At 38.5% G+C, this 24,645-nt stretch overlaps 1 protein-coding gene across 1 annotated transcript; it reads left to right on the forward strand.

Moving 5' to 3' along the window:
* The first annotated feature begins 174 nt into the window (after positions 1–174).
* On the forward strand, positions 175–24,379 carry NANP (N-acetylneuraminic acid phosphatase). Its single transcript, XM_020987463.2, has 2 exons — positions 175–371; positions 18,663–24,379. Exons 1-2 carry the CDS (start codon positions 282–284, stop codon positions 19,320–19,322), a joined length of 750 nt encoding a protein of 249 aa, XP_020843122.1. The 5' UTR covers positions 175–281; the 3' UTR covers positions 19,323–24,379.
* The last annotated feature ends 266 nt before the right edge of the window (positions 24,380–24,645 follow it).

Below are 24,645 nucleotides of genomic sequence, written 5' to 3' on the forward strand. Positions count from 1 at the left end.
AGAAATATTTCACGAGCCATCTCAGAAAACTCGAGGGAGTTCAAACGAGGTTCGGGGGCGTGGCGGGAGGAGGGCCGGGAATCTCTTTAGTTGGCTTCGTTCCGGGGCGGGGCGGGGTCCGTGGGTCAGGTGACCTTTTTACCCGCCTCATAGAGGCCTGGAGCTTGCACCCGGGAGGGGGAAGAGAGCTCTGCGCAGGCGCGAGGACGCCTTCTGCCTTGGCTTGCGCGAGTTGAGCGGACCTCCTGGGCTGCGGGGTGGTTGGTCTGCTTGGGCGCGGGATGGGGCTGAACCGGGTGAGGGCGGTGTTTCTGGACCTGGACAACACGCTGATCGACACGGCCGAGGCGAGTAGGAGAGCCATGTTGGAGGTAACGGTTCTAGCGTCCACGCCTCCCAGCCCCCACCGGCTGACCAGCTGTCCCCGCTCCCGGCCCCAGGCCTGGTCCTTTCCCGCGGCCCCCACCCTGGCATAGCCCACCCTTGCAGCGAGACCACCCCCAGTCCGTGGCGTTCTCGCCCGGACGCCCCGACTTCCACCTCACATCATCCCAAACCACTTTTCTCCGCTCTCCCCTAAACCCCCAGTGCATGTGGGCTGGGGCGGAGCAGACCCCGAGGCCGGATTGACCCGGGAAGGCTGATGCAGTCTTGGGCCACGTTCAGAGAGCCGGGGAATGCGGGATGTGATGGACCCCAGGTACTCCGCCCTGCTCAGGCCACACCTGGAGCACCACAGTTGGGAAAAGAGGAATGACAGCGACAAACCGAATAATAATAGCATTTAGAGAGTGCTTTATTTACGGTTTGCAAAACGCTGTACGGGTTCTCTCATTTGATCACCACACCAATCCTGCGGTGCTATTGTTATCCCCATCTTACAGATGAAGAAACTGAGGTAGACAGGTCCAGTGTCACATAGCTACTGAGTCTCTGATGCAGGATTTGAAGTCAGTTCTTCCTGACTCCAAGGCCAGCTTACTTCACCCCCTAACTGCCCCAGAAAACTGCCTGGAGGAAAGGAACCAGGATGGTGAAGGGCCTCTGCTTCATAAATGTGACAGTCTTCTCTCTGGAGGGTGAGAGGATACTAGCCAAATGCAAAGTGAATACATTCTATAAAAAAAAAAGATTTAATAAAATTACTAGTAGCAGCAGCAGTAGTAATACTTGTAGTAATTTGCACTGTGTCTGGCCCCTTCCAATCTCTCTTCTGTTTCTACAGGTCTGGAGTTTGGAGGTTGTTCCTATAGTTTATTCAATCTGTATGGCATTCCAATTCCTTTCACTTTTTATAAGTGCTAGCTAGGTTCATAGATATTGGCTGGTAAGAACCTTGGAGGTTACCTAATCCAACTCTCAAAGGTCCTCTCCTGAGATTCTCAGGAGATTCCTCTCCAGACCTGAGATTCAAAACCCAAGTCCTCTGACTCTCAATTCAGTGCTAGTGGGACATCCTTAATGATAAAAATTGCTGGCAATTATATAGTACTTTGCTTTATAAATATTATCTCCTTGGAGATAATTATAACAACAACAGTGAGGGTGGCAGAGGGGTGGAAGGGGGATTGACTGACAGCAGTAGCTAGGTGGCACAATGGATAGAGCACTGGGCCTGGATTCAGGAAGATCTAGCTCCAAACATTAGATGTGTGATCCTTGGCAGGTGACTTAACCTCAGTTTTCTCAACTGCAAAATGGGAGTGATAATAATAGCACTAACTCCCAGGGTGGTTGTGATGATCAAAAGAGATATTTATAAGTCTCTTAGCATAGTGCCTGACACATAGTAGGGACTATAACAAATATAGGTGTGTGTCAGTGTAATACTTATTTCCTTCCCTTTCCCATTTTATAGATGAGGAAACTAAGGCAAACATATTAAGTGACTTGCCCAGGGTTATAAAACTAATAAGAAAGAAGTCTTTGAATTCAGGACTTCTCCAGGTCCAGCATTCTTATCTGCTCTGCCTCCTTGCTGTATCATTAGTTGTCTCTCGCTTGCTTGTCATTGAATCTTCAAGAAAAGACTAGATGTCCCCTTATTGGGACTGTATGGTCCTTGAGATCCTTTCCAGCTTTGTGATTCCGTGGCTGTAAAAACTAGATTTATATAACCTGTTTAGTACACATCTTAAGTTAGAATTCAATGCACTATTTTCAGTTTTGGAAAGTTAACCTGAATTGAAAACTGCAAACCTGGCAAAGGATTGAGCAAATAAAGATCACACCACACCCTGGGGGGAGCAAGCCTGTTTGACCAGATCCCCAGGACAAAGTCCTGAGACTTGGGATCTTTTCTCTCCTCCTGAGTTCTTATAATTTGTCCCAAAGAATTTTCTTAGCAGAAATATCCTTTGCCTACTGAACAAAGCATAAATTCCTGGTTCAGTCATGTGTAAGGTTCTACACAATTTTGTACTCTTATTTTCCAGCCAAATTTGACAACTGTTTCCATGTTTTCACATCTGTTTTTGGTCACCTGAAATTGACTTCCTCCTGCTTCTTCCAGTTTAGGGGTTAGGGCCTTCCCTTACTCTAGTCCCCAGGTGAAGGTCATTTCTGTTTCCTCACACTTGGAACCCTGTAGCACTTTTCCTGGACTTGTGTCACTTTTGTTGTCTTTATGTAGGTTGACTTTTCTCTTGCTAGATTGTAACTCCGTTAATAAAGGTTTGGGTTGTATCTCCAGTGCTTAGCACTGTGCCTTACACATAGTAAGCCCTTAATAAATCTTTGTTGAATGAATGAATCTTTGAGGTGACTCACATTTGAGGAGAACCTCAAAGCAGATTATATTTTTCCATCAGCCCATAAATATTTGTGCTTAATAAATAGTTGCTGTATGAAAATGAATTAGGGGTATGACTAACAGTGAATCTTGATTCATCATTTTGTGGAAGTAACCCAAGGTTCTTAAATGCCAGTCAGTAGACCAAGCTGGGAAGATTTGACATATAGGCCCCGTGATAGACTATTTCTTGTCTCAGGAGTAGCCTGGCTAAATCCTAAGAGTTATGTCACCAGGTTGACCAGTGGATGATAACGTTTAGCCGAGACGCTTCTTGAAGACTGTCTACATCAGCATCAGTTTAGTTCAACAAAATTTAAATGCCTACAAAAAGGCATCAGTAAAATGGCAGTCAACAAGAATGTATTAAGTGTTTCATGCTGGTGCCAGGTATCGTGCATAGTTATGTCTTTAAAGGATTCTTAGAATTTTAGCATACGTATGGGAAATACCTTATTCTACAAGAAATTTTAAGTGGTGTTTTAGCTACCAATAAAATGCCTTTTTGTAGTTAAGAAACAATAAACACAGGGGGACTTTATCATTTTGATACCTTTCAGTGGATTATGGGATTATAAGGATATCTGCTGTAGAATGTTGGTTATGGAACCCTGACTATTCCTTTCTGCCTTCAGCAAAGATGTATGTGGGGTATGTTCTCAAAAATTTTATGTAGGTGGGGAAAGTAAGCAGGTGCATCTGTAGTTACTAATATTCTGTCACGTTTTTGGGGGGAGAGGAGGGATTAACAAGGTTCAAGACTTTTTCCTCCCAGCTTTTGGTATCCTCTCCTCTTTTAAGATACATTGAAAATTGATCTCTCAATGTACTCAGAATTACCAGGTCCAACACAGAACTCACACCCCCACTCTTGGTGTGTGCTTGGTCTAGGCCAGCTCTTCTTTACATTTTTGTTTTCCTTTGGGCCATTTCTCATGTAGCACGTCAAGAACTGTGATGTTAGAGTCCAAATATAGTAGTTCCACTGTAATTGGTGGAGATAAGTTTGCAGGCCTTATCCATTTTTTTGTGTGTTATTCTTCCAATTCCATCCTTAAATCAACTGAAACTGTTCTCCTCAAAGTTACCAGTAATATCTTATTCCTAAATCCAATGGCCTTTTCTCATCCTTCTTGACCACTTTACATCATTTAACACTTTAGATAGTTTCTCCTCAGAGTGTTTCCTGACATTTCTTTTCTCTTGATTCTCCTACTGTCTGGCTTTCCTCAGTCTTCTTTTATGGATCACGTCTATGTTCAACGCTTTAATTGTGGGTGTATCCTGAAGCTTTGTCCTGAGCCCTCTTTTCTCTATATGCTCTCAGGGTTCTCATCAATTCTTATGGGTTGTTATCTCTTTGGAAACAGCTTCCAGGTCTATATATATCTAGCCCTAGTCTCTCCTCAGCTCCACTCCAACATATAACAACTGCTTACTGGATATTTTGAGTTGGCTGTCCTGTACATGTCTCAGAGTTAACATGTACAAAATAGAATTCATCTACTCTCCCCTTCTTCCTAACTTCCCTATTTCTGTCAAGGGCACCATCATTCCTCAGGTCACTCAGGTTTGCAGCCTTGGAGCTCTCCTCTACTCATCAGTCTTCCTGACTTCCATTTCCAATCATTTGCTAAGCCTTGTCATTTCTACTTCCATAGCATCTCTCATATTCAGCCTTTTAGGATCATAAATTTAGAGCTTGGAGGGATTTTAGAGGTCAGCCCCTTTCATTTTGCAGATGAAGAAACTGGAGCCCACCGAGAGAAAGGGACTGCCTAAAGTTACACAGCTGGTGATAGAGCTGGGATTAGCTTACATGTTTTTCTGGCTCCTGGGTCTGCCCGGTGTCTGCTACCCCATGATACAAGCTTTCTCTGTTTATGTGACCACCATCCTTCGGGCATTTAGCACCTTTCACCTGGACTATTGAAGTAGCCTTCTGGTAGGTCTCCCAGCCTCCAGTCCATCTTTCCCACAGCTGCTACAGTGATATCCCCAAAGTTCAGGTGTTACTACTTTCTCAGAAAACTCCAGTGGCTTCCAGTTGCCTTAACAACCAAATACAAATTACTCTACCATCTAAAGCCTTTCACTGTCTGGCTCTGGCTTACATTTCCAGGACCATTATTACACATTACTCCCCTAATGCGCTGTGTGTTACATGCTTTTCCTCTTATAGGATATTCGTTCTCCTCTCCCCATAACTTTGCACAGGCTAACTCTCATAACTAGAATGTGCTCCCTTTTCACTTTCACCTCTTAGAATCCCTGACTTTATTAAAAACCCAGCTCAAGTGCCACTTCCCACATAGGGCCTTGATTTCCTACAAGTATTTTTCCTCACCCAGATCACTGTGTTTATTTTGTACTTGTCCTATATTCTATGAATACTTATCTCCCAACTGGACTGAAAGCTCCTCATAGGCAGGCACTGTCTCAATTTTGTTTCTCTTATCTACAGTGCCTGGCATATGGGCACTTCGTTAATATTTATTGATTCACCATTAAATACCATTGGAATGACAACTTGAGTCTTTTTAGAAAAAAAAATTAGAGCATCAAAAAGAGTATTCTCATACATGCAGCAAAACACAAAATCATGATTCTGAATGAAACCATGGATATTTAATTCTGCACATTATTTTCAATACTGTCCTGTCTGCTTCTTTCTGAACAGCTTTCTGTTTTGTGCATTTTTTTTAAAGTTACAGTGGCTCTTTTTTTGGCATCACTATTGCTAACCTCCCTCCTCAAATTCTCACCACCACCACCATGAAAAAACTAAGAAAAAGAAAGAAACTCCTGTTAACAAAGAAGCAAAGTCAAGCAAAAGGAATTTAGACATTAGCCATGTCCAGAAATGTTTGTCTCTGCACGTTGTGTCTGTTACCTCTCTTTCAGGAGGTAGATAGATCACATGATTTATCACAGGTTCTGTGAAGACATGGTTATTCAGTACTGTGATCAGAGTTTTTGAGTCTTTCCAAGTTTTTCTTCACAGTATTGTTGTCTTTGTATAAATCGTTCTCTTTTGGTTCTTCTCACTTCAGTCTGCATGGGTTCGTAACTACCCAAGATTCTCTGAAACTGTCTCTTTTGTCGTTTCTTACAGTATAATAATATTCCATTTCAGTGTTACACCACAGTAGATTCAACTCTTCCCCAATTGTATAAGAGGCAATCTAAGATTACCTCCTTAAGTTCTAGTACAATACTTTGATTTTCTTCCCCCTCACCCCTCAGTTTAATGCCCCTTTGAAGGTCAGGAAGCTATTTATGCCATTAACTATTTTTTCCCAGGTATTATCCTCCCTCTTTATCACCCTCACAATCCCCATCCTTACTTCTTTGCTTGTTGAGTTCTATTTCTACAGCAAACTGTATGTGTGTTGAACCTTCTTTTGTTTCTTTCAGATAAGAGAGAGATTCACCTAATGCCCACTTCCTCCATCCTTTCCTCTTATTTGTATACTCTTCTCACCCCAATTATGAGAAATCTTATAGCTCTTACTAATTGCTTAAATAAATTTATCTTTCTGGATTTCTCTGGGCCCTTGTGTTTGTATTTAAAAATTCATACTCTGCTCTGTTCTTTTCCTCAGAAATAGCTGAAGAGGAGGAAGAGTAAGATTTAAATACACTTTATTATCAACCTAGAAAAAAAGCATCAAAATCAACATCATGATTGTCCATGTTAGTATGAAATCTCTACATGATCTGCTTAAGGTTGGCCTAAATATTCAAACAAAGTATGTGAGAGCAAGGAAATTGATCTTCTATGCAGCAAAAGACTTAAATTGTTTATGTTGTAGGATTATCGATGTGATTGAAGCAGGAGTTAATTTAGGAGATCACCTAGACCATTGCTTATTGACTCTACTAATTTGTTATTATTATGAGGGAGATATTAAAAAGTTCCAGGATTGCCCGGTAACCCAGTATCTATCTGAGCATGGTTATGAAGTTCATCAACTGTGTGGGGACCGGACTGCCAGCCTGGGCAAATACTTAGATGCAAACAATCATAATCCACAATTGCAGCAAGCAATCCAGGCAGTCCCACAAGGGGAAATGAATAAGAGAAGAATTGGTCTTTTCATTTCATTCTGTAGCCTGTTTTTCCAAAAGTTGGTAGTCGGGGAATGTGCTTGCATTGAAGAAGTCTTACATCAAGTCCAGGTCCATGTGGAATAAGGCCTAGCTGAATTCCCTCAGATATGGGTCACCATTGTCACCATGAAAATCATCTTCAAAATTATGTGTCAATGTTTTCTTCTAAAATTCTTCATCATACATCAAGGACTTCATCAGCAAGCCAGACATGATGCATCTGATATAATAATTGCTACATCAGTTGCATGAGCATGTTTTGCAGAGCTATTAATTGTTCAAACTGTCCTTGATTATGTCTTGCAGTGCACAGAGCATGGAGTTGAGCTCCACCCCTTAGCCTGGGACAGGGGTGTCCAAAATGAACTTGACAGCTTTTGCCAAGCAGTAAAACAAATATCAAAGCACGGAATTTATGCCCCATATGCTCAACTTCTAAAACTGGCAGGGGTCAGTCAATTGAAATATGGGCTGTACCCACAATTGTCAGCAATTGCCATAGGTATTGCCTCTGCCCGTGAAAAGACCCTAATAGGGGTAAAGCTTGATGACAGGTACCAAGCCATCCGAGAGGCTGCCTATGAGGCTGAAAGCAAGTTAAGCAAGTTAAGATGTGAGAGATACATATAAAACATATACTCAGGAGAAGACAACAAAGTCAAAGTTCCTACATCCAAACTCTCCAAGAAAAATATGAATTGGTCTCAGGCCATGGAAGAGCTCAGAAAGGATTTTGAAAATCAAGTAAGAGAAGTAGAAGAAAAATTGGGAAGAAAAATGAGAATGATGCAAGAAAATCATGAAAAACGAGTCAACAGCTTGCTAAAGGAGACCCAAAAAAATACTGAAGAAAATAATACCTTAAAAAATAGATTAGACCAAATGGCAAAGGAGGTCCAAAAAGCCAATGAGGAGAAGAATGCCTTAAAAAGCAGAATTGGTCAAATGGAAAAGGAGGTCCAAAAGCTCACTGAGGAAAATAATTTCTTAAACATTAGAATGGAGCAACAAAACAGATAAATGGTAAATGCTGGAGATGTGGGGTAATTGGAACATTAATTCATTATTGGTGGAGTTGTAAACTCATCCAGCCATTCCGAAGAGCAATTTGGAACTATGCCCAAAGGGCTATAAAAATGTGCATATCCTTTGACCCAGCAATAGCACTTCTTAGGTCTGTATCCCAAAGAGATCATAAGAATGGGAAGAGGACCCACATGTACAAAAATATTTATAGCAGCTCTTTTTGTGGCATATAAATGTAGTAGAATACTGTTGTGCTATAAGAAATCGTGAGCAGGCAAACTTCAGAGAAACCTGGAAAGACTTGTGTGGACTGATGCTGAGTGAACTGAGCAGAACCAAGAGAATGTTGTACACAGTAACTGCCATGTTGTGGGGGTGACTAACTTTGATAGACTTAGCCCTTCTCAGCAGTGCAAGGATCTAAGACATCTCTAAAAGTCTCATGATGGAAAATGCTATCCACACCCAAAGGAAGAACTATGGAGTTTGGATGCAGATTGAAGCATATTATTTGCTATTTTTTTCTCCTGTTTTGTTTCCACTTTCTTGTGGTTCCTCCTGTTGGTTCTAATTCTTCCTTACGACATGACTAATGTGGAAATACGTTTAATGGGAATGTATATGGATAGCCTATAGCAGATTGCATGCCATCTTGGGAAGGGAGGAGAAATATTTAAAACTCAAAAGCTTATGAAAGTGTTTGTTGATAAACTAAATTAATTTTTAAAAAAACAGTTAAAAATGTTAAAAAAAATTTAGAATGGAGCAAATGGAAGCTGATGACTCTGAGAAATCAAGAAATTATAAAACAAAACCAATAGATATCATATTTCAAGGAATTATCAAGGAAAATTGCCCCGGTATTCTAGATCCAGAGGGTAAAAGAGAAATTGAAAGAATCCACCAATCACCTCCTGAAAGAGATCCTAAATTGAAAACTCCCAGGAATGTTATAGTCAAATTCCAGGGTTCCCAGGTCAAGGAGAAAATATTTCAAGCAGTCAGAAAGAAACAATTGAAATATTGTGGAACCACAATCAAGAGAACACAAGATTTAGCAGCTTTTATGTGAAAGGATCAGAGGGCTTGGATTATGATATTCTGGAGGTCAAAGGAGCTAGGATTAAAACCAAGAATCCCCTACCCAGCAAAACTGAGAATAATCCATGAGGGGAAAAAATTGACATTCAGTGAGATAGAGGAATTTCATGCATTGTTGAGAAAAGACCAGAACTAAATAGAAAATTTGTCTTTCAAATACAAGATTCAAGAGAAACATGACAAAAGTAAAAAGGAAAGAGAAATCATAAGGGAAATATTAAAGTTAAACTATTTACATTCTTGCATGGAAAGATGATACTTGTAACTCATAAGACCTTTCTTTTTTTTTCTTTTTTTAAAAATTTTATTTATTTTGATTTATCAACAATCACTTCCATATGCTTTTGAGTTGAAAATTTTTCTCCCCCTTCCTCCCCCCTCCAAGACGGCACACAGTCTGATATAGGCTTTACATTTACATACCCATTAAACATATTTTCACATTAGTGAAGTTGTAAGTAAAAATTAAAACCAATAGGGGGAACCATCAGAAAGATGAAACAAAACTCAACAGAAGGTAAAAATAAGTGATAGCAATTTGACTTCCATAGTTCTTTCTTTGGATGTGGACAGCATTTTCTATCCCGAGGCCTCTGGAAATGTCTTAGATCCTTGTAATGCTGAGAGGGTTCAGTTTAACAATATTAGTCATCGCATGATGTGGCTGTTATCGTGTACAAAGTCCTCTTGGTTCTGCTCATTTCACTCAGCATCAGACCATATAAGTCTTTCCAGGCTTTTCTGAAGTCAGCCTGTTCATCATTTCTTATAGCCCAGTAGTATTCCATCACGTTCATATACCACAACTTGCTCAGCCATTCCCCAATTGATGGGCATCCTCTCAATTTCCAATTCTTTGCCACCACAAAAAGAGCTGCTATGAATATTTTTGTACATGTGGGTCCTTTTCCCATTTGTTTGATCTCTTCGGGATATAGCCCTAGAAGTGCTATTGCTGGGTCAAAGGGTATGCACATTTTTGTAGCCCTTTGGGCATAGTTGCAAATTGTTCTCCAAAATGGTTGGATCATTTCACAACTCTACCAACAGTGTATTAGTGTTCCAGTTTTTCCACATCTTCTCCAACATTTATCGTTTTCCTGTTTTGTCATGTTGGCCAATCTGATAGGAGTGATGTGGTACCTCAGAGTTTTGATTTGTGTTTCTCTAATCAATAGTGATTTAGAGCATTTTTTCATATGTCTATAGATGGCTTTAATTTCTTCAACTGAGAACTGTCTGTTCATATCCTTTGACCATTTATCAATTGGGGAATGGCTTGTGTTCTTATAAATTTGTCTTAATTCTCTATATATTTTAGAAATGAGGCCTTTATCAAAAGAGACTGGTTATAAAAATTCTTTCCCAATTTTCTACCTTCCTTCTAATCTTAGTTGCATTGGCTTTGTTTGTGCAAAAACTTTTCAATTTAATGTAATCAAAATTATCCATTTTGCTTTTCATAATGACCTCTATCTCCTGTTTGGTCATGAATTCTTCTGTTCTCCATAGATCTGATAGGTAAACTATTCCTTGTTCTCCCCGTTTGCTTATGGTATCAGCCTTTATATCTAAGTCATGAACCCATTTTGACTTTATTTTGGTATATGGTATGAGATTTGGGTCTATGCCTAGTTTCTGCCATATTCTTTTCCAGTTTTCCCAGCAGTTTTTTTTTTGCTTTTTGGTGAGGTTATTGGGGTTGAGTGACTTGCCCAGAGTCACACAGCTAGTAAGTGACATGTGTCTGAGACTGGATTTGAACTCATGTACTTCTGGCTCCAAGGCCAGAGCTCTATCCACTGCGCCACCTAGCTGCCCCCCCAGCAGTTTTTTTCAAAGAGTGAGTTCTTATCCCAGAAGCTGGGGTCTTTGGGTTTATCAAATAATAGATTACTATAGTCATTGACTACTGTGTCTTGTATATTTAACCTATTCCACTTATCCACCTCCCTATTTCTTAGCCAGTACCAAGTAGTTTTGATGATTGCTGCTTTATAATACAATTTAAGAACTGGAATTGGTAGGCCTCCTTCCGCTGCATTTCTTTTCATTAGTTCCTTTGATATTCTGGACCTTTTGTTTTTCGAAATGAATCTTGTTATTATTTTTTCTAACTTTATAAAATAATTTCTTGGTAGTTGGATTGGTATGGCACTGAATAAGTAAATTAGCTTAGGTAGGATTGTCATTTTTATTATATTAGCTCGGCCTACCCATGAACAACTGATGTTTTTCCAATTATTTAGATCTGATTTTATTTGTGTGAAAAGTGTTTTGTAATTGTGTTCATAGAGTTCCTGGGTTTGTTTCAGTAGGTAGACTCCTAAGTATTTTAAATATCTACAGTAAGTTTAAATGGGATTTCTCTTTCTATCTCTTGCTGTTGGGCTTTGTTGGTAACATATAGAAATGCTGATGATTTCTGTGGGTTTATTTTATAGCCTGCAACTTTGCTAAAGTTGTTTATTATTTCAAGTAGTTTTTTACTTGATTCTCTAGGATTCTCTAAGTATATCATCATATCATCTGCAAAGAGTGATAGCTTTGTTTCTTCTTTGCCTATTCTAATGCCTTCAATTTTTCTTTTTCTTCTCTTATTGCTAAAGCTAAGGTTTCCAGTACAGTATTGAATAATAGTGGTGATAAAATGGACATCCTTGTTTCACCCCTGATCTTCATAAGACCTTTCTCATTATTAGGGTAGTTAGAAGGAAGATATATAGACAGAGGACACAGATGTGAGTTGAATATGAAGGGATGATATCTAAAAAGTAAAATTAAAGAGTGAAAGAAATGTACTGGGAGAAAGAGAAAGGGAGAGGTGGAATGGGATAATTTATCTCACATAGAAGAAAAGGCTTTTACAGTAGAGGGAAGAGTGAGTTGGCTTAAAGCGGGAATAGCGTTACACACTCAATTAGGTATGGAAATCTATCTTAACACTACAGGAAAGTAGGAAGGAAGGGGATAAAGGCGGTGGTGGTGATAGATGGGAGGGCAGATTAGGGGAGAGGGTCATCAGAAACAAACACTTTTGAGGATGGACAGGGTGAAAGGGGAAAATAGAATAAATAGGGTAGGATAAAGGGATATAGTCTTTCACAACATGATTATTATGAAAGTGTTTTACATGACTACACATGTATAACCTATGTGGAACTGCTTGCTTTCTTAATGAGGGGGAGTGGGGAGGGAGAAAGGGACATAATTTAGAACCCAAAACTTTTTAAAAAAATGTTAAAAATTGTTTTTAGGGGCAGCCAGGTGGCAAAGACGATAAAGCTCTGGCCTTAGAGTAAGGAGGACCTGAGTTCAAATTCAGCCTCAGACATACGACATTTACTAGCTGTGAGACCCTGGGCAAGTCACTTAAACCCTCATTTGCCTCAGCAAAAAAGGCAAAAAAAAGTTTTTACATGTAACTGGGAAATAGGAAACACAAGGTATAGAAATCTATCTTACCTACAGGAAAATAGAAGGGGAAGAGGATAAGAGAAGGGGTTGGGTGATACAAGGGAGGGCAGATTAGGGGAAGGGGTAGTCAGAAGCAAAACACTTTTGGGGAAGGACAGGGTGAAAGAATAGAATAAATGGGGGTGGGGGAATAGGATGGAGGGAAATACAGTTGGCAGTAGTTAGTGGGAAAAAAAATTTGAAGCAAGTTTCTCTGATAAAGGCCTCATTTCTCTAACATAGAGGACTGTGTCAAATTTATGAAATAAGAGCCTTTTCCCAATTGATAAATGATCAAAAGATATAATCAGTTTTCAGATGAAGTAATTAAAGCTGTCTATAGTCATATGAAAAAATATTCTAACTCACTATTGATTAGAGAAATGCAAATTAAAACAGTTCTGAGGTACTACCTCATACCTATTAGATTGGCTAATAGAACAGAAAAGGTAAATGACAAATGTTGGAGGGGACGTGGGAAAAATGAGACATTGTTGTTGGAGTTGTGAACTGATTAAACCATTCTATAGAGCAATTTAGAACTATGCCCAAAGGACTATAAAACCATCCATACCCTTTGACCTAGCAATACCCCTACTAGGTATATCCCAAAAGAGATAAAAAACAAAAAGGAAAAGGACCTGTATCTATAAAAAATATTTATAAAGCAGCTCTTTTTGTGATGGCAAAGAATTGGAAATTGAGGGGATGTCCATCAATTGGAGAATGGCTGAACAAGTTGTGGTATATGAATATAATGGAATACTATAGTGCTATAAAAAATGATGAACAGGTAGACTTCGGAAAAACCTGAAAAGGTTTGTATGGACTGATGCTGAGTGAAGTGAGCAGAACCAGGAGAATGTTGTACGCAGTAACAGCCATGTTGTGGGATGACTGACTTTGATAGATTTATCCCTTCTCAGCAATGCAAGGATCTCAGACATCTCCAAAGGTCTCATGATGGAAAATGCTATCCACATCCAAAGAAAGAACTATGGGATTTGAATGTAGATTGAAGCATACTATTTGCTTTTTTTCCTTCTGTTTTGTTTCCTCTTTCTGGTGGTTCTTTCTATTGGTTCTAATTCTTCCTTACAACATGACTAATGTGAAAATACATTTAATAGGAATTGCATGCCATCTTGGGGAGGGAGGTAGGAAAGGAGTGGGAGAAAAATTTAAAACTCAAAAGCTTATGGAAGTGATTGTTGATAAATCAAAATAAATTAATAAAAAAAAAAGAATTAGAAATTGAGGGGATGCCCATCAATTGGGGAATGACTGAACATATGGGATGTAATTAATGGAATTCTATTGTACTATAAGAAATGATGAGCAGAATGCTGTCAGAAAAACCTGGAAAGACTTGCATGGGTTGATGCAAAGTGAAATGTGCTGGGTACAAAGTAAGAGCAGTATTATAAGATAATCAGCTGTGAATGACTTAGCTATTTTCAGTGATACAACCATGAGGGGCAGCTAGGTGGGTAGAGCACCGGCCCTAAAGTCAGGAGGACCTGAGTTCAAATGTGGCCTTTGACACTTATTAGCTGTGTGACCCTGAGCAAGTCACTTAACCCCAATTGCCTAAAAAAAAAAATGATCCATGACTGCTCTGAAGGACTTAGGGTGAAAAATGGTATCCATCCCCAGAGAAAGAACTGATTGTGTCTGAATATAGATTGAAGCATACTTTTTTTAAAACTTTTTTTCTTGAATTTTTTTCATCTCTGTTGACTTTCACAACATGACTATTATGGATATGTTTTGCATGACCACATGCAACCTATATGGAATTGCTTGCCTTCTCAATGAGGGGGGTGGGGAGGGAGAAAGGGAGAGAATTTGGAACTCAAAAGTTTTAAAAACAAATGTAAGAAATTGTTTTTACATGCAACTGGGAAAAATTAAATACCAAATATATATATATATATAAAAAAACTAGAGGAGGCCTCCATGCTTACAGGAGAGACATTTTCAAAACTCCAGTTGGATTCTAGAAAATTTCTTCAGCTAGTCAGTTCCCACTTAGGTGGATGAGGAACTGCCTTCCATGTATTAGTCCAAGTATTAGCCCAACTAGGAGAAAAATGGAATTTGCTGGACAACTTGTATAGTGAGTTTATGGTGTACGTTTCTGATGGGGAATCTGCACAGGCCTCCTTGCTCAGTGTTACAGAGGTATCACCCGTTAATTGAAGCAGAGCCCCCTATTATAAAGATCAGTGCTAAATATGAGATTCCCAGGAAGTACCAAAAGAGGCTATGGAAGCTCCCCACCTCCCATCCTAAGATTAGCAAAGGCAGGGTATGCTTGTACCAAACACCTGCTGGTGATCGGATTGGACTAAAAATTTATTGAGTTCAACTTCCCACAATTTTAAACTTTAATAGATGAAAAAATCGAGCTTCATTGCTAATCCTTGCTTAACTGAGGAATGAAGACTGACTGAATTAATCATGAGCTGCCATTTAACCAAGAAAGAAACCACATGACTTAGGAATACCAATCAACCCCTCTAAATCATCATCACAACCGGGAACCCACCAGCACCCCAGCTGCTACCCCACTCCCTTTGAGTTACCCAGTCTGCAACAGTGACCATACCAAACACAAATCCAAATATCCCCAATGGACAAAATAAGTCATCTGTTGGCTCAGTTCCCCTTCCCCTCACAAGCCCAGCCACTCTTTCCCCACCTGGCTAACTCACTGTGGCCCGCCAACAACTGCCTTGTAAGACAGACTTGGGTCCAATACCAACCTCTCTACAGCTGTACAGGGTCAAACCAAATCCGCCAACACATGAGCAAGTAAACTTGCTCTCGCCTGGCCCCGCCCCGCACAGGCCCACAAGCTCTGACCCAAGAACAGACGCTGCACAAGTCTAGTCAATACTCCGGGAAAAACCCCGGAAAGAATGGATGGACCCTCTGGTTCTACCTCTCCAGATAGGCTAATCCCCCAAAGCTCCACAGCAGAACCCTGAGAAACTTGCTGCAAGTACTAGAAATCCGTATTTTAGCCCTCTGAAGTAAGAAAAGAAAGGAAAGGAGTAGCTGAAAGACTTATCTTCCATTAAAAGTACATTCCCCCCCCCCCCCCCCCGTATGATTATACTTAGCTTTACAGGGAGTGTTAACACTCATTTGTAAACCTTTTTTTGCCTTTTGGAATATCATATTCCAAGGTCTCTCATTTATAATAGAAGCTGCCAGATATTGTGTGATCCTGATTCCTAGTTGCTTGGTACTTGAACTTTCTAGATATTTGTAGTATTTTTTCACTAATGTGACAGCACTGGATTTTGGCTAGTACATTCCTGGGATTTGTCCTTTTGGTATCTGTGGTGTTAATTGGTGAATTCTTCTTGCATTTACTTTGTCCTCTGGTTCCAATGTATCTGGGCAATTTTCATTTATGATTTCTTAAAATATGGTGCCCAGCATTCTTTATTTATTTATTTATTTATTTGGCTGGGCAGTGGGGTTTAGTGACTTGCCCAGGGTCACACAGCTAGTAAGTGTTATGTGTCTGAGGCCAGATTTGAACTCAGGTCCTCCTGAATCCAGAGCCAGTGCTCTATCCACTGTGCCACCTAGCTGCCCCCCAACATTTTTTTTTAAATCGTGGTTTTTCAGGAAGTCCAGGAAGTTCCTAAATTATCTCTCATTCTCTCATGTTCCAGGTCAATTATTTTTTGTATCAGATATCTTCCATTTTCTTCCCTTTTTTCAGTCTTTTTATTTTGCTGTAATATTTATTGCTATCTTAGGGAGTCCCTTTATTGGGTAAAGTTTACCACTCTGTCTTCCAAACTACTTTTCTTTCAGTTCTTTCCTTCAGAGCTTTTATTTCATTTAAAAAGTTTCTTGCCTTTCATTCATACCAGCACCTATTTGTGACTTATTTTCTTTACGGGACTAAGTGAGAAAGGGGAGTGGATAGGGTATATTATTTTGTTTCCCATTTGTTAATAGCAGCAAAAAAAAAAAATCAACCCTTAGGAAATCTCAAAATAGCTGTATGTAAAGTTTCTTTTCTTCTGCAATTAAATAGAGAAAGAGTGAAAACTAGTCAGAAAAAAGAAATCTGGTCAATCTTTGGTGTCTGTAGAAGAAAAGTAAGAATGACAGGGAACTATTTAGCATCCTCCTTGCCCCTAAACCTCCCTTCCCCCAAAAATGAATCCCACGAGGTTTATACTGGCAGGAGACCCTAGCTCCTCACAATTTCTTTTCCTTTCATCCCCTGGAGCTTGCAGTCCTTGCTCTTCATATGTCCTCTGTACTGAACCACCTGGAGTTCCTACTGCAGGAGTCACTTGCTACTGTTATGACTTGAAACTAGGGAAGTACCCAGTTCCATTATGCCCTACATGTGAAGGAAACAGTTCTGGCTCCCAATACATTTTAGGATAAATATAGTTTTGTAGTCTTGTCAGGGACCATAACTTCCTAATACAGAATATTGCTTCTATGAGAAAATACATTGCAAATTTCAAACAACTGACTTACAAATGAATTTTTAGATTATAAATAATTTGTATATTGGAAACAACTATGAAATATTGTTAGATGTTAATGATTAACTGTTTATTCTTTTGCTACTAATGACAAAATGTAATAAAATGAGTTTAAAGTATAAATGATTATTAGCTGTTAAAAAAAAAACCTTTCCAAAATTGGAATGTTAAATATTAGTTGGCCTACCCAGAGAGGCTGGATATTCTTATTTAAGTTTAGTATTATCAAAGCAGAGGTATAAAATCAGTGATCTCTCAACATCGTTTTGCCCCTAAAATTTTATCACCTGAGCAGTGGGTAATAAAATGGATTTTATGTGAAATTACCAAATGATCTCCAGAGTTATCAGTGATCTCTTTATTGCCAAATCCAACGAGCTTGTCTGGATCCTGTCTTGCAGTCTTTAACACTGTTGATTCACCTTCTGCTCCCTAATATACTCTTCTCTCAGGTTTTTGGGACATCACTTTCTCCTCCTTTTCCTTCTATCTGACCACTCCTTTGTTGGATCCTCCTCCAAGTCACGCTCTCTGACCATAGGTGTCCCCGAGAGTTCTATCCTGGGCCCTTTTCTCTCTCTACTCTCCTTCACTTGGTGATCTCATCAGTTCCTATGGGTTTAATAGCCATCTCTATGCCAACAATTCTTAAATCTGCCTATTCTGCCCTAAACTTTCTGCTGGCCTCCAATCTTGCATCCGTTTCAGACATCTCAAACTAGATGTCCAGTAGACATTTTAAACTAAACATATCCCAATCAGAACTAATTTCTCTCCCCCAACCTCTCCCCCTCCTTCCCTGTTACTATAGATGGCAACACCATCCTCCCAGTCCCTCAGGTTCACAACCTAAGAGTCATCCTATTCTCACTGTCTTATTCCCAAATCCCAGTTTCCAAAGCCTGTCAATTTTATCTTTGGAACATCTCCCAAATACTCCCCCTTCTCTCCTCTGAGACTGCCACCACTCTAGTGCAGGCCCTTATCATCTCATACTTTGACTATCGTAATACTCTGCTGATGGATCTGCTTGCCTCAAGTTTCTCCCCGCTCCAATCTATCATTCATTTGGCTACCAAAGTGATTTTCCTGAAGTGCTGCTCTGACCACATCATTCTCCTACTCAGTAAACTCCAGTGGCTCCCTGTATCCTTCAGGATCAAAAACAAAATGCTCCATTTGGCATTGAAAGCCCTTTGTCACCTAGCTTCCTTCTACCTTTCTAGTCTCTTTACACTTTACTCTCTAATATGTATTTTGATCCTGTAACACTGGCTTGGACACTCCATCTCTGGGATCTGGGCATTTTTTTCTCGCTGTCCCTAATGCCTAGAAGGTTTTCCCTCCTCTGTTCTGCCTGCTTACCTCCCTACCTTCCTTTAAGTCCCAAATAAAATCCCTTCTTTTATTAGAGGCCTTCCTTAACTTCACTTAATTCTAGTACCTCCCCTCTGTTAATTATTTCCTATTTATCCAGTATGTAGTTTGCTATAAATTTGTTTGCATGTTGTCTATTAGATTATAAACACCTTGAGGGCAGGGACTGTCTTTCACCTCTTTTGTATCCCCAGTGCCAGGCACATACTAGGAGCTTACTATTGATTGATTGATTAATGTCTTAATTAAGTTTGTATCTTTTTTATTAGGTGATAAAACTATTAAAGTCAAAATACCAGTACAAAGAAGGAGAAGCTCATGTCATCAGTGAAAAAGTCCAAGTTAAATTCAGCCAAGAGTGCTACAGAGAGTCCAAAATGTCCATTACTGATCTAAGGATTTCACATTGGGAAGAAGCTATTCAAGAAACAAGAGGTGAGACAGCCAGTCGGGAGCTAGCTAAAGAATGTTATTTCCTATGGAAATCTACACGTCTCCAACATATGACTTTATCAGAAGATGTAAAAAACATGTTGACTGAACTTCGAAAGGAGGTCTCCCTTCTTCTTTTAACTAATGGTGACACACAGACACAAAGGGAGAAGATTGAAGCTTGTGCCTGTCAACCATATTTTGATGCTATTGTTGTAGGTGGAGAGCAAGAGGAGGAGAAACCATCCCCGTCGATATTTTATTACTGCTGTGATCTCCTTGGGGTACAGCCAGGAGACTGTGTAATGGTTGGGGATACTCTAGAAACAGATATCCAAGGAGGGCTTAATGCTGGCTTGAAAGCTACAGTCTGGATAAACAAAAACGGAATTGTGCCCCAAAAGCAGTCGCCTGTACCTCACTATGTTGTTTCTTCTGTGCTAGAGTTACATGCCATCCTACAGAATATGGACTACATACCCAGTGTGTCACCTTAACAAGTATCAAAAGAGACAGTAAGAATTTCTGGTTCAGACCTTAAGGTTCTGCTGGGAATGAATTAGAGGTACATATCTTCTTCTAGTCTTCTAGGTTCCAAATCAAGAACATATATAATTCTAGTAATTTATGAAAATTCACATATCACTTTTTCTTTGAGAAAAATAAAAGGTTTTTTTTTCTTAACTTAGACCAGAAAACTTGAAATTTCTTACGGGTTTGGGGAAATTTTTGGTGGGTATGTGGTTTGAAAGACTTCTTTACACGATATTATGAGAATTACTGGGGCAGGGCTTCCCCAAAAGTTTTGCATCTTGGATCTTTTTCTGTGGATTAAAAATAGGTATTGGTTCTGAAATTTAGATTTGTGGAAAATATTTGTCAGGAAATATTGACCTGGATATTACCTATAAGCTAACACTCTTCAAGGCAATATTTTAGTTAAGATTACATAAGCACTTTGCATTACATAAATCAAAGCGTTTAACTGATAATAACACATTTATGTTTTGCTTGAGAATGTTTTTTAAAGTGCTGGTTATGGTTTTTTCCCTCATTAAAAATATATTCTATGATATGAATATTTTTTAAACATGTCTCATGTTACTCTGCTGACACAAAAGTTTCATCATTTTATTTTGCACACACAACATGAAATTTTAGCATTAATTCCTGCAGTTAGAGGGCCTTTAATACCAGTTACTCCTTTTCCCATAATAACTATTTCCAAGTGAACTTGCAACATCAGAAAATCTGTACATCACAGGAAAGTGTCTTTCCCAGGTGCTAATTTAGATTGAGGGGACACTTACCTGATCAGGACAAGTACATGCACACAACCAAAGCTATTTCCTTTCTATTTTCTTGAGGCAGCTTTTGGAAGGATGAAGCTGCTACTGTGCTGGTAGCTCTTTTCACCCTTAAAATGACTTTAGTATAAGGGCCCAACTTATTTCCCTCTTTGACCTGGTATTTTTAGATGAAGGCAAAGAAATGATTATATTTTTACCCTTACCTAGTTACACAGTGTTGACTCTCTGTAGTTTACTAACTATATGATTATGTTAAGTCTTTTCTTGTGTCTGGATTTCAGTTTCCTCATCTGTAAAATGAGTGAGTTGAACTAGACAGTCTTTAAGGCCTCCTTACCTCTAAATCTGTTAACCTGAGCATGAGTTGTATGAATTGTATTACTTACAGAAATTGGACTCCTGCTTAATACTAGAAAGGACTTTAGAAATCTAGTTCAGGCTCCTCATTTTAAAAAGCAGAAGATAGGTGCAGAGAGCCTAAGCAATTTGCTTTATTTCATATTTCTGAAAATTTACATGATCACATGGTAAATTTATATGACTCCTGTTAATAAATTTAGATGAGAATCAGATCAAGTCGTCAGTAAGTTCAAGACAACTGTGTCAATCCTGTGAAGCCTTTCCCTATACCCTGCCCCTACCTGCCAAAAGTATTGTTTTACCTTTGTAGCTCCAGAGCCTAGCACAGTGCCTTGCACATTTTGGTTGAAGAGATGGTGGATTGTGGCCTGGATTTGTAATTCTAATACACATCAGCAACTTTGACTTACAATTTAAAAGTTGCGTAGGGTACTAAGAAGTTAAGTGACTTGCCCAGAGTCACAAAGCTAGTATGTCAGACACTGGATCTGACATCCTCCAAGGTTGGCCCTCCATCCTCTGTGCTGTGTCCAGATAGCACATGCTCAGTGTTCACTGAATAGTTCATTCTTTGTTGTTGCTCCATACCCTACATTAAGGATCCTCCCAATGTGGTCAAATAAAGCAGATAAATTCTGTTTTTAAAAATATTATCTTAAGACTTACAAACTGATGTAAAGTAACATTTTCTAGGTTTCTAGAACAATAGAAAACAATATACATAATGACTATAAAAATACAAGTGGAAAGACAAAAGCAAATGAAACACTAATTATAATCAAATTTGATTATGAAGAAGAGATGAGAATGCACCTTCCTTGTCTTTGCAAAGGTGGAGAATTGTGAATGTGGAGCATTGTGTATGTTGTCAGATTTGGTTGATGTATGACTTCATTTTGCTGAGCTGCTTTTTTTTCTTTTTTTAAAAATTCTTTGTTTTAAGGGATGGTGCTCTGGGTGAGGAAGTAGGAAGGAATATATTGGGAAATAAAAGTGATGTTAAAAACAAGTATTTAGTAAAATGTTTAAAAAATAAAAGTAGATAACATGACAATATTTGCAAAATGATTTAGTTCCATTGTAACATCTGGCTTAGTACAACAAAGTTATTTCATTCTAAGAAATAATCCATAATAATCCTGCTTTGCTGGTGTGGCTATGAGTTTTGTTGAATAAGAAATTTTATGTGATAGAGATGGTCATGTCACTTATTTAGGAGTAATTCTCTTTAATTATGGTGCTCTTTTGTTCTGAAGTTTATGTATAGTAACCTCGCATACCTATATAATTTAAAGTATTCTTGGTGATATTTTAAAATATTGCTTTAATTTGGGTGAAGGGGGTATTTATGATGTTGTAGAAATTGACGCAAGAGTTGAGCCTATTTATCCACACAGGATAATAGGATTATAGATTTGGAGCTAGAAGGGATCTTAGAGGTTAATTTGTCCTGGGTCAAACAAATAGCAAATAATAGAGCTAGAGGTTCAAACCCAAGTTTATTGATGCCTAATCAGTTTGGTCTAACTACCACCCAGGAAAGACCGAATGAATAATTAGTGCCTGTTGTCCAAACTGTGATATGCAGTTGTGCACACAAATCATAGAGATATTTTATCAGTACATATATTTTGGAAGGTCAAACTGTCTAGCTTGCTATTCCTCTGCCTCCTGTAATCCTTAGTTGCTTTTAAGGTTCAGCACAACTACGGAAAGGAATTCCATTCAACAGAAGCTATGAAATATTTGGGATCACATCTACCAGTATTGACTCAGAAACTATATGAATCTATAAAACACTGCAGAAATAAAAACAGATCTAAGCGGAGAAAAATTAATTACTCTGGGTAGTTTGTGCTAATAGAATAAAAATGACAAGTTGTATCTAAATTAACTTAATTTCTATCTAAATTATTATCTATCTAACTTATTAATGTATTCCATCCTGGTCCAGTCTCCCAAAAGAATATTTTCTAGATCTAGAAAAAATACTAAAATTCACATAGAGGAATGAAGGGTCAAAAATTTCAGGGGTAATAATGAAAAAAAGTGAGAAGTGTTGGGGAGGAAAACATCTCCCAGTAAGTGATCTCAGACTATTAAAGGCAACAATCATTAAAAATTATCTTTTTTTAATTAAGAGAGATTTGTCATTGGAACAGATCAGATCTATAACATACGGAAGTAGCATAGTGTTTGATAAATCCAAAGACCCTAGTTACTGAAAGAAGGATTCACTATTTGACAAAAACTGCTGAGAACACTAGATAGCAATCTGGAAGAAATTAGGTTTAGGCTAACACCTCACACACCATACACAATAATAAGTTCCCAATGGATTTATTAACTAGATATATTACCTATATATAAAAGCTCACATTATAAATTAGAGGAGCAAGAGAGAAATTTCTTTTAGATCTGTGTATAGGGGAAGAGTTCATGTCTAAAGTCATAGGTAAGATCACACAAGATAAAATAGTTGGTTTTAATTATATGAAATTTAAAAGCTTTTGCCAATAACAAATTTAATGTGAAGATTAGAAGAGAATCAGATAACTGGAGGTGGGCCGGGGGGGGGGTGGGGTAGGAAATCTTTGTTGCAATTTTCTCTGATAAAGGCCTAATGTCTAAGATGTATAGGAACTGATTTAAATTTATGAAATTAAGCCATTCCCAATAGATAAAATAGTCCAAAAATATGAACAAGCAGTTTTCAAAGGAAGATTCTAAGCTATCAATGCTATATGAAAAATTCTCTAAATCACTAAAATTTCAAAATGTAAATTAATGTAAATTATTATAAAAAACATAAAGCAACTTTGAGATTTCACATCATACCTATCAGACTAGCAAAGATGACAAAAGGAAAATAACATGTTGGAGGGACTCTGGGAATATAGGTACACAAGTACATTGTTGTAGACCAGAAAACTGGTCCAGCCATTCTGGAAAGCAATTTGGAACTGCCCAGAAAGTTACCAAACTATCCATACCCTTTGACTCAGCTATACTACTACTAGACCTATACTCCCAAAGAAATCAGAGAAAGAGGAGAAGATCTATATGTACAAATACATTTACAGCTGCACTTATTTGTGGTAGCCAAAAATTGGACACTAAGAGGTGTTTTGGGCAATGGCTAAACAAATTGTGTGAATAATGGAATATTCTTGTACCATGATAAATGATCATCGAATGGACTGTTTCAAAGGAAACTGGAAAGATCTCTCTGATCAAATTGAGAATGAAGTGAGCAGAACTAGGAGAATATATAATGATAACATTATGGAGAAAAACAACTTTTTAAGACTATAGAAATCTAATGAATGCAATGATAAACTGTTTGTCCAAAAGGATGAAGATGAAACATGCCACTTACCTCCTGCCAGAGAGATAATGAACTTTAAATGTAGAAAGATATACACTTTCAGATATGGTTAATGTGGGGCATTTGTTTTGCCAGACTGGATAGTTATGTATTGAGAGATTTGTTTTTTCAGGTTTGTTTTTGTAATTTGGGGAGTTGAGGAGAGAGGAATAAGGAGTTTTAAAGGAAGTGATAAGATAATAAAAGAAATACTTGTTACTTGAAAAATAATAAACTATTTTTATAAGACTTGGCTCAGATTCCATCTCCTTCAAGAGTCCTTTCCCAATTTCCTCACTTGTTGGGTTGGCTCCTACAATTGCTGTGTTATTTTTAAAAATTATATATGTGTGTGTATATACCATATCTATTAACAAGATGGGTCTCCTTAGAAGAATGTAAGGTGCTTAAGGACCGAGAATATGTCATTTTCATATTTGTATTCCCAACAGTACATTGCCTAATATCTTAATAGTCACTTAATAAATGCTGATTGATATGTGCATCAGCCACCAAGTGGCACTCTGTGCAGTTTCTTTCCATTCTGGCTAGCTACTTTTACCTTTAATTTTCAGCAGCTCAGAGCAACTTTCCTGTTTCAATGTGACCCTGTTTATTGAGGTCATATCTAAGGATGATTTTTTAAAATGTTAGTTAATATTTAAAGTGGCAATTGCTTCAATTATCTTGGCTTAGCGTCCAACTCTTGGAATGATTACCTGTTTCTTTCCTCTTGAACCCACACCAAAAAAAGCATTCACAACTAGAACAGGGATTCTTGAC

This window comes from Phascolarctos cinereus, unplaced genomic scaffold (genome assembly GCF_003287225.1).
Source record: "Phascolarctos cinereus isolate Bilbo 61053 unplaced genomic scaffold, phaCin_HiC Scaffold_2;HRSCAF=192, whole genome shotgun sequence".
Lineage (NCBI taxonomy): Eukaryota > Metazoa > Chordata > Mammalia > Diprotodontia > Phascolarctidae > Phascolarctos > Phascolarctos cinereus.

Bases quoted from the DNA above. Each gene is read 5' to 3' on its own strand.
- NANP (XM_020987463.2), top strand. From the start codon at position 282: ATGGGGCTGAACCGGGTGAGGGCGGTGTTTCTGGACCTGGACAACACG. The intron at 372-18,662 runs GTAACGGTTCTA...CTTTTTTATTAG, and splicing joins GTAGGAGAGCCATGTTGGAG to GTGATAAAACTATTAAAGTC.